This window comes from Triticum dicoccoides, chromosome 7A, assembly GCF_002162155.2.
Source record: "Triticum dicoccoides isolate Atlit2015 ecotype Zavitan chromosome 7A, WEW_v2.0, whole genome shotgun sequence".
NCBI lineage: Eukaryota > Viridiplantae > Streptophyta > Magnoliopsida > Poales > Poaceae > Triticum > Triticum dicoccoides.
This window is the reverse complement of record NC_041392.1, coordinates 733,200,902-733,211,598: the sequence shown is the minus strand read 5'-3', so window position 1 is coordinate 733,211,598 and position 10,697 is coordinate 733,200,902. Positions and strand designations below refer to the sequence as shown.

General features: G+C 46.7%; 1 protein-coding gene across 2 annotated transcripts; it reads right to left on the bottom strand.

Moving 5' to 3' along the window:
• Window positions 1-6,604: 6,604 nt before the first annotated feature.
• LOC119331522 (U-box domain-containing protein 15-like) lies at window positions 6,605-9,153 on the bottom strand. 2 transcript variants are annotated; one of them, XM_037604685.1, is made up of 4 exons: window positions 8,803-9,153; window positions 8,593-8,709; window positions 8,059-8,484; window positions 6,605-7,954 (listed from the first exon to the last, which is right to left on the bottom strand). In XM_037604685.1, the coding sequence occupies exons 1-4, from the start codon at window positions 9,151-9,153 to the stop codon at window positions 6,908-6,910; spliced, it is 1,941 nt and encodes a 646-aa protein (XP_037460582.1). In that variant the 3' UTR covers window positions 6,605-6,907. The 2 variants fall into 2 exon arrangements, with proteins under 2 accessions (XP_037460582.1, XP_037460583.1); XM_037604686.1 differs by having other exon boundaries at window positions 8,059-8,491; window positions 8,803-9,004.
• Between the last annotated feature and the right edge of the window lie 1,544 nt (window positions 9,154-10,697).

Sequence of the window (10,697 nt, the reverse complement as noted above, 5' to 3'; positions counted from 1 at the left end):
ACCCCAGCCGGCCGCCCACACGCACCCCACCCCCACCGAACCCATATTCTTCCCCGATCAATCCCCACCCACCTATCCTCGATGCCCACGCCCCATCGCCACCACCCCCAATCCCTAGTCCCCACCCCCACGAGCATGGCGCTCCGGCGTGGCGCAGGATCCGGATCCGGATCGGCCCCCTAGCGCCCCACTCCTCCTTCGTCTGCCCCCGCACCCCAACCTTCCTTCAACTCCGCCGGCAACCACGGTAGCCGCCGATGCGTCGCCGACCTGCCATGACCCACCACAGAGTGCGCCCTGTCCCATATCCGCCGCCTCCCCGCTCAACTGGCTTCCTCCCTCTGGTCAACCGCCATGGCTGCCTCCATGGAAACCAGCTCCGCCACCTTCAACCACCGCTACCAGCTGCCTTCGGATCCGGTGCATCGGCGCCCTGGCCCGCCAACCACTGCGCCATGTACACGGATCCGCCGGATCCCAGGCTCCGCTCCTTCCCCCAACCTTCTCCTTCAACGGCGGTCAACCCGCGGCAACTAAACGGGCCCCTTCCCCAACAGTGGCGGCGCGAAGCTTCTGCAGTTTGTGGCATGCGCGGCTGCAGTGCAGCAGGTGCGTGCTTGCAGTCCACCAGCGGGACAGCCCGATGGATGCACTCCGACCTCTGCCATCGACCTTCACGAGCGAGATGCGCGCGTCGGCGGGTAAACATAGCCCGCCCAACCTCTCACCCCACCCACGTCAGCGAGCAGGGAGGGGAGGGCCAGCAGCACACACACACCTCTTCCCATCCCCATCCAAGCTCCGCCAACGACTTCCGGCGCCGCTGCATCGTCAGGATCCGGCGTTAAAGCTCCTGCGCGCGACCAGACTGTGTTGGCCTAGAGCAGTCGCTGCCTGCACCTGTAGTACATCCAACGGCACCGTGCAGTGCGGCCAACGACGATTTGCCGGACCACCAACGATGGCTTGCACACCCGTGTTGCCTTCGGGCTCCTCTTGCTCTTGCTACCTCTCGTCTTCAAGCTCCTCCGGCCCTGCCGGAAGTGCGTTGACATGTTCTTCCGGTGATACCATATGTGTTCAGTTGGCAGGCCCGTGCAGCTCGGTTGCCACGGCCGGCCTCCAAAGCCTCCCCCCAAACCCGACACTGGACGGCGCCGCCCCGCCATCCCTTCGCCGCGATGCACTTGAGATACACCACCCCAAGGGCCGTCTCTCCTTCCACCGGCGATGGTCGCGACAGTGCACTCGTCCCTCTCTTTCACTGGAGTTTGCTTTGCGTTGATCTTCCGGTTGAATTTGCATGGTTTTTTAGTTAATTTTTTAAAAGGAAATCAATTCCTTTACATGAGGTGTGCAGCTTACTTGTGCATATTTCCATATAATTTTGCACTTACTCCTGCAGTGCACTCGATGCGGTCCGCTCTGACCGTGCCCGGAGTTTAGATGGGAGCTTGATGAGGTTCACATTCAAATGTACTACTCGACAGTGGTTCAGCAACTCATCCCGTGCAGCTCGGTTTGCACAGGCGTGCGGTTTGGTATATCACCCCGTGCAGCTTGGCTGTGGTGGCGTACAGTTTGTGCACGTTTTTTACTGCAAGTTGTGCATCATGCGGTTTGATCTGTAAAGGCGTTGACCATACATTACTCAGATAATGTATCTCTCATGCAGTTCGGCAAACGTGTGAGTGCAGCTTGGCATGTAATTTCGGTGGGGGTTGCATTTTTTTGAATTTGTTGTGCCATGCGATGTGTGGTTGCTGGATGTACTTCTTTTCGAAGTACTATTGGTTGTGTCTAGAGGTTCATTTCATCTTTCTCAAGCGGTTCATTTTGATGAAAGAAAAAAAAGATAGGAAAAGAAACTAATGTAGTGCACTAGCCTCTACTCTGGAGTCCCGACGCGTTAACACAAAGAAGAAAAAATGGACAAAACAGAAGAATGCAGTGCACTTGGTTCGTCACTACAATCCCAAAACATGTTAATGAAAAACACTATCAGCAATAACTCATGCGATTCAAAGAATAAAAAAAGATAGAAAAATGAAAACAAAAGTAATGTGGTTCAATTCTTATGGTATATTGAGGTTCACTTATGCCCGATGTGAAGCGCACTTCACTTCTTCGTCTGAGAAAAATTTACCCCCGACAAAACAAATCATGAAGTTCGCTTGACTGTTCGATGCAGTGCGTTCTTCTGTCTGATGACGTACACACGGAGATTTGGGTGTGTCGCGAAAAACAGAGTGTCTACGTTTCGGTATTTTGTTCACGAAAAACAATGTGGTTCACTTTGATATATGTCGCGGCTCACTTGCCCTTGTCTTTGCGGTCCACTCTAGTTCATAAAAAAAGTTGAAAAAAAGACAACAAAACCAAAACTCGTTTGGGAAAATTTACGTCCCACAAAAAAAATCATGCAGTGCACTTGTCGATATGATGAAGTGCGGTTTTTAGTCTGAAAGCAGTGCGGTTTTCTTTCTGATGCAGTACACACGACGATTTTGGGTCGCAAAAAAATAGTGTCCGCATTTCGTTGAAAATCAAAATTGCTGTTAAATCGTAAGGAATCAGAGATAGTGTTCTACACGAAAAAGTTGCGTCCCGTCAATATCTATCCAACGGAGTATAATTTGAACCATTTCGTCAAGCGGTTTGAAAAAATTTCATGAAAAACGGCCGCTGCCTCTCGTCATCAGCCGCACGATTTTCGAAATTAACTAAAAATCGTAAGGATTCTCAAAAACATTTCAACATATGAAAGTTGCGCCTTGTCCGTAGCTTTCCAACGGTGTATCATACGCTTCATTTGGACAAACGATTCAAAAACTGGAGAGAAAACAGTACCGAAAATTTCAAAAAATTTAAAAAACAGAATTCCGCGATTTAGTAAATTTGAAACTGCTCTTAAATCGTAACGAATTAGAGAAAATAATAGATACGTAAAATATGCGCCTCGACGATATCTATCCAACAGTGTATCGTTTGCTTCATTCCGACGAGCGGTTTAGAAAAAAACGCGAAAACGCTCGCTGCCACTCGTCATGGGCCGCATCATTTTCAAAACTGATCTTAAACTATGGGGAATCTTAAAAAGTGTTCAGCATGGCGAAGTTGCGTATAATCCATAGCTTTCCAACGGTATATCATACGCCTCGTTCCGATAAACGGTTAAAAAACTAGAGCAAAAACAATACCAAAAAAACATTGCGTACAGTTTTTTATGACACGAAGTTCACTAGTGTGTATTGCAGTGCTTTTGTTATAGAAAGTGCAGTGCGCCTGCGTTGAGCGTGCAGTGCGGAAGTGTTATCAGAATAGTTATTTTGATAATATTATCAGAATAGACCGGCTGTATATGTGTGTGTCTATATATATATATATATATATATATATATATATATATATATATATATATATATATATATATATATATATATATTATGATCGGTTCTACTAGAAATTCTATTTATATATATGCATAACGTGTACAATTTGTAGTATTGTAAAATACCAGCAAACGAAAAATAATTAAATAGAAAACACAAAATTAAATGAAAAAGAAATCATAAACCCAACCCCCCCCAACATTTTAATACCGGTTGGTGACACCAACCGGTACTAAAGGTCTCCCTGCCCCCGAAGCTGGCTCGTGCCACGTGGTTGCCCTTTAGCACCGGTTCGTGCTGAACCGGTACTAAAGGGGGGGGGGGCTTTAGTGCCTACATTTTAGCGCCGGTTACCAAACCGGCACTAAAGGGCCTGACGAATCAGTGCTATTGCCCGGTTCTGCACTAGTGTTTGGACACTTAGAAAATGAAAATTGACTTTTTTATTAAAAAAAGTAGAAAACTCTATTTGGCAACATTGTTTCTAATGTCAATATGCACCTATCTGTCCAATTTGGGGACATTATAGTAAACTATGCAATGAATATGACCATCACCTTGGTCCTTCGGCTTGAAAGCCATGAATGTTCATACACTATAGCCCGTTTTGCGAAGGATTTTTTTCAAATTTATAATATTGAAAGTTTGGTATTTTTCCTTGCAACTAGTACACATAAAAGGACTCCATGCGAAAGGATTGCATTTTTAAACTTGTATTCTTTTTCTTTCATTTTTTCCAACACGGGTCACGATGGTCAAGATGGCTATTCATCACAAAGGGTTGAATCTCACAAAACTCTAAGTGGTTCTCCCATATAATACTACTTGTGTATCTAGAAATATATTTTTGCTAATTTTTATGACCGAGCTATCACACACTTGCAGTTCAAATTTGAATTACTTTTAGGAAATTGACATAAAGTCATTTAAATGTGCGAAAGCAGCTAGAAAGCTAGAAAATCCATGAAACTTGGAAATTGTGCATAAAATATGGTCTACTTAATGTGATAATTATGGTGGTGCCATTTTGCACCTTGATTTTTGTAGTTGATTCACAAAAAACAACCAGTTTTGACACTTAGAAAATGAAAATTGATTTTTTTGTACAAAAAAGTAGGAAACTCTATATAGAAACATTGTTTGTAATGTTAAGATGCACCTATGTGTCTAATTTGGGAACATTATAATAAATTATGTAATGAATATGGCCATCACCATGGTCATTTGAGACTATATTGATATTTAGCATGCCAAAAAGTGTAAATAATATGGATTAAATGAAAAAGTTTTCAACATGAAAATTGCCCGTCTCGTCAAAATGAACAAATTTGATTTTTGGACCATCTTCATCCAATGTCGTATGCAACCTGTACAGCCAAAATCATGCAGTTTAGCGAAGACCCCCTTTTGTCGAGTGTGACACTCGGTAAAGCCTTGTTTGCCGTGTTTTGTTGTTTTACCGAGTGTTTTATCCACAACACTCGGCAAAGTGCATGTTTGCCGTGTTTCACGTTTTTGCCGAGTTAGGTACTCGGCAAAGATACTATTGCCGAGTGTCCGATATAATGCACTCGGCAAAGAGCCTAACACTCGGCAAAGAGAAAAATTCCAGTAGTGCCATGGCAGTAATCTAATGTAATGTATTTTTGATCGGACGGTATACTAGATAAAGGTGGAGCATGCAAACAGGCAAGGTAAATGGAGAGTTGCATGAACAAACAATTAAAGTAGGTGCCCATGAAGGGTAGTGTAAATACCATATATAGTAATGTATTAGCATACATCCCCTTGGAAAGCCCTCCGGATACACTACCTAGCTCAGTCGTATTAGGAATATCCAGCTGATTAATTTGCTTTGTAAAGCAACAATTCACCTAGTTTTGACGAACAACACATCTCATATGTACTGGTCGAAATTACCCTGTAATTTTTTACTTTATTAATATAAGGCAAGATTGTAGGAGGGTTATTATCCCAAGGGGAGTTGCGTACCTATATAAACCCTTGTCTTCGAGATGAACCATTCAATTCTCGCCTCCTATTCCCTTGTTCATATACACTTATCTATATGATCGCAAGTTAGGTGGTTACAATTCTTGACATGTCCATCCATGAGCACGAGGAGCATGTTTCAAGTCATTATCCTTGATGATGAACACCAATAGGTTGTCTGTTATTTCTCACTATGACATACTCCAACCATGGCATGAGCTGGAGAGTGAACAAGTGTAGTTTTCATTGATGAAATACTTGACATTATGAAAGAGTGGAGAAGGCCTTCAGGTAGGTGGCGATCTGCATGTTAAGGGATAACCATCCGAGTAGTTGTACCCAGATTAGTTTTTAGAGTACACATGTAAAGTGCTTCAAAGTAGCACTTAGTGCTCATAGTAGAAGAAAATTCACAAGTGGTTCAAAGTAGCACGGCTTCATTGAATTTCATTGTTGAGAGTTCATGAGTTTCATGTATACTGGTGAGGAAATTGACATTATAGAACTTGTCATGTATATTTCAATAATGAGATCTAGGTCTTCATGAAGAGGCAAGCTGATGTACCCGCATTAGTCCGTAGGAGAGCTTTCATTGCCATATTGATCTGTGTGCATCCTAGTTGCATGGCAATCCCCACTCCTTGCACAATATCGATCATGAGGTCTTCCTGTTGTCCTAATGGTCAGCTGAGTTGTTGCAAGATTTTTTTTGTTTTTCACTTCTTTCAACCCGCAACATTATCTCCTCTATATGCGAGAAACTCATGCTTACGCTCAGATTTTGAATTTGTAAAGATCGTGAAATAGAGCAAACAAACAAACAACGTTGCAGATGTGCTTATGCTCAAGAAGATGTGTGCTAGTACAGTTGTTGGGCGTTTGGGATGTAGAGCCCAGAAACATCAAGGAAGCTTCCTTCTAAAATTTGTGGGATTTAATTTCCAAGTAACACAAAGTAAAAGAGGGCCATCACAGGTAAGCATCCGGGAAAAAAAACTCGTTTGGTCAAGCCCTAGACTAAATAGTGGTGCAGTCTAGTGGGCCATGCCTAGTAAACCAACCTGAAATGCCAGTTCGACCCTAAAGCAACAAATGCCTGTTTGGCACAAGGAAAAATAGGTTTGGCTGAGTCGACTGTCCGGACAAAAATTCAGTAGTTTCAGAATTACTTTCCGGCCCTGAGAAATATCAACACACCTTTCAAATATTTACCATATATAATATCACTTACAACAAAATTTCAGTGCCAACAAATGAATGAAGTAGAATATATCTCCTTCATTTCTCTCGTTCTTCTGGTTGCTCAATCAATGAACAATATGAACTGTCACAAATATTTCACTTATGTATGTACACCATCTTTTCATTCTTCTTAGAAACTTACCTGACAGCCATCTATGTAGATTCTCATTCCATCAGTCCACATTGCTCTTATGCATCTCTTTCCAAGACCAAGGAAATTCAAGCAAAACCATTGCTTTAGTATGGAGTGAGCTTCAATTTCACAGTCCGTAATTCTTCTTCTACGATTCACACTTCTGGGCAAGCTGAATCAGAGAGTTTGCCTTCCTCTGTGCTCTACTCGTGCCGTTCTTGGCAATCTCCGTGAGATGCTCGTGGAGGCCGAACCCGAGGGCGTGCACCATAAGGGCATTATTGTGTGATCCAAGCTCAAGGATAACAGAAAGTGCACACTCCTTGTTCTTGGGGGTCCCCTCCTTGATGATCCGCACAAGCGTCTCAACGAAGCTCTCTGTTCCGATCGTTCCACGGCATGCCGAGTTGGACCCAAGCAGGAGGAAGATGGAGAGGGCCTCATCAACCATGCCAAGTTTCGTGTTGTCGAGAGTTTTGAGCAGCACGGGAACGATGCCAGCCTCAATAGCCCTTAACTTGTTCTGGTGATTCAGCAATAGGTTGAAGATGGCCGTGCTAGCATCTTTCTTCCCTCTGATCGTCCCATTCTTCAGGAGGTCAACCAATGGAGCCATACCTCCCAAGGCCCCTATGGCCACCTTGTTCTCGTCAACCATGGACAGGCTAAACAGCGCCGCGGCGGAGTTCTCCTGGCCCTCGACATTGCCGTTCTTGAGGACTTCGATGATCAATGGGATGGCATTCCCTTTGGCAATCAAGACCTTGTTGACCTCGTCGATTGAGAGGTTGAGCAACGACGTGACCGCATTGTCCTGGATCTTTTTGTCTGGGTACTGCAGGAGGCCGACAAGGGCCGCGATGCCTCCACTGTCAGTGATGAGTGTGCGGTCCTCCGGGCTCTCCTTGGAAAGCGTGCGGATCTTCTTGGCGGCCTTGCGCTGCACGTCGAGGTTTGGGGATGAGAGGTCCTTCACCAATGACGGGATGAGTACTTCCTTATTCACTTCCTCCTCAACAGGAGGTTCGTCAGCTCTTGTCTGCATCTCTACCTTGTTCTTCTCACACCACTGCAGGATCAAGTTCTTGAGAGCAAAATTCGGCGCCAGCGACAGATGCGCCAACGGCTGCTGCGTCTTGGGACACGTTCGCTGCCCCGCGTCCAACCACTTCTGGATGCTTCTCCTCTCGTAAGTCTGCAAATAATAGTTAGAGAATTCAGATTAAGATCACTAAGATGAAGACGAATTTCCCACGCAATTGTGTGCGACTAAAATTTCCGGTAATGAGAAGCACAGACCCGGCCGCTGGCGATGATGACGGGGTCGGTCATGATCTCGAGGGAGATGGGGCAGAGGAAGTCGTTGGGGATCATGAGAGAGGGGCACTTCTCAAGGTACTTGGGGATATGGACCTCGCCGAGGATGTTTTTCTCGTCTATGCCAGCAACCTCCTTGAGCTTGTGGAGAAGGTCGATGATCTGCTTTGTGCTCTCAGGTTGCTGCCCGTTGCGCTCGTTGATTAGCTTCTTGATGGCCATGGTCTCGGCGCGGAGGTCGGCCAGGCTTTGTAGCTCGAGCTTCTTGGCCAGCCGCTCGAGGATGACCCTGTCCGCGCTCCGGTCCTCCTTGTCCTGGAGGACCACCATGAAGTCCATGGCGAGCTCCATGTCCTGGGTGTCCGTCCTCTTCTTGCTCCGCTTCAGCTGCGTGTTGATGAGCTCCACCTGCACGCTTTTGCCATTTTAGTTAGATCAGAGGCAGCATTAACAGATGCACAATTTGATTTCTTGGAGGCATTTGATCGAGCAGGCGGGGTGCGTAAAAAAACGTACTTGCTCCTTGACCTCGTCGGAGATGCCGATGTCCGAGTAGGGCATGCCGTCCAACGCGACGTTGATCTTCTCATACACGGCCCGGAACCTCCCCTGCACCGCCTCGCTCTCCAGCGACTGCGACCATCAAAACCAGCCACGAATCAGAAATCCCGTTAATTAATTCGTTGACGGCAAGAGACGCGATCGGCAGGCGAGGCGATTACGCACGAGGAAGATCTTGCTGCCGTCGTGGCAGCAGCGGAGGAGGCGGCGGGCGGCCTGGAAGGCGCGGCTGAGGAGCGCGAGGCGGCGGTGGGCGTCGTCGGTGAGCGGGCGGGGCGGGGACGCATCTTGGAGCTCCTCGATGAGCGGGAGCACGAGCTGGAGCCAGCGGAGGAGGTTGAAGCACTCCTTGCGGTGCGACCGCCGGAACTCCTGGAACGCCTGCGCGGCGCCCACGGTGGCGACCAGTTCGTCCAGCAGGTCCCCGTCCGAGAGCTGCCGCCCCGACGGCTCCGGCTCGGGCTCCGGCGGCTCCGGCTCCACGGCCGGCCGCGTCCCGAGCAGCGACGACAGCATCGGTAGGCAGATACGGAGAGCGGGAGGCTAGCTTGGCGAGGTAGGAAATGGCGATGGATCGGATCACGGGGGCGGAGGGAATAGGAGGAGGGAGAGAAGGGATGGTTTTGGCGGGCCAAGCTGAATTCCAGGAACGAGTAGGCTTCAAAAATAGCAAACGGGAGAGGCGAGGAGGCGTCACCCATATTGGGGCAAAGGTCTTTCTTTCTTTCTTAGGGAAAACTTTCTTGTCTATTCGTCATTATCCATCATGACAGTACAATGAACATAAAAAATAATAAAAATTATATTCAGATTCGTGAACCACCTAGCGACAATTATAACAACCGAAGCGAGCTGAAGAGGCGCCGTTGTCATCGCTTCTCCTTCACCAATGTTAGGCAAAACTTGCTATAATAGACAATCGGGAAGTCGTTGTGCCAAACCCTTATAGGATCAACGCACCAAACACAGCAACCGCCGCTGTTGAAAAGATGCATAGACGTGAATATCCAACCTCTCGACACACGAACAAAGACCGGATTCATGTGGATCCACCTAAGACAAATGCCGACCGACTCCCGCGAGATCCGCTGGAGACAAACTTTCACACGCCCTCCAGCTACGCCAGAAGCACCACCAAAACGCGGGAAGAATTTGATTCCATATTCGAGAGCCGCCCCGCCACCGCCTTGTCTTTAAGCGGGACACAAACTCTAAAAAAATTTAGAAAAACATAAGAAAAACAAATCCCTCCCATCGACAAGGGCCGGTATCTACCACACCCCCATATCCCTAAGGTTACAGAAGACGACGCAGACAGGGCCCGGCGCTAAAGTGGTTGGATGCCGTTCGTATGAGCGCTATTTCCCTAGAGGCGCAATGGGATACCATGTACACCTTTTGACTAGGTTGGCAAGGGGTTCGACTTTTCATCAACCCCGCCTTCATTGGGGCAAATGTCTCTGCTGTGGTTTTGGTAAATAATATCTTAGAAATGAAGTATCCAAATGATAAGTGTCACACGTCAAGTGCTTGGCACTCTGGGCCTGATGTTTTTTGATTGCAATTTCTGTCACGCAAGGATGTTAAATTCTAGTGACACACGGCAAGTTTCAATCCAAAATAAATTAAAGCACAAAAGCTGCCATGCTTGTGAATTAAAGTTGCCATCCTCATGTAACTAAACTTGCCATCGAAGATGTTCGAAGTTTTCATGTGCTCCTATCTGACGTGTGGCACTTATCAGGGTTTATAAAATAACTATGTCACGTCTAAGTCTTTCATCACATGATTAATTTGTAGTAAAATTTGTGGCAACTATGGCTATTTTCTTTTCAGGGGTATCACCACTTTATTTAATTAATCAGGATGGAACTTGAGATACAAGCAATATCTGGGGATTGTAAAATCCACAGGTGGCGCCCCACTACCAGGGATAAACTAGCTTTGACTAAACAATGAGGGGACCTCCTATACCGCGCGTGACGTGCTAGGAACGAGCCAGCACGCAAGTCCTCCCCTTCCGCCCGCGCCTATTCGGCCGGAACTTGAGGAGGCCGGGA

Excerpts from the sequence above, each read along its gene's own strand:
- LOC119331522 (XM_037604685.1), bottom strand. The coding sequence starts at position 9,153 with ATGCTGTCGTCGCTGCTCGGGACGCGGCCGGCCGTGGAGCCGGAGCCG. Across the intron at positions 8,710-8,802 it reads ACGGCAGCAAGATCTTCCTC|TCGCTGGAGAGCGAGGCGGT; the intron begins GTGCGTAATCGC and ends TGATGGTCGCAG. Across the intron at positions 7,955-8,058 it reads TCATCATCGCCAGCGGCCGG|ACTTACGAGAGGAGAAGCAT; the intron begins GTCTGTGCTTCT and ends TATTATTTGCAG.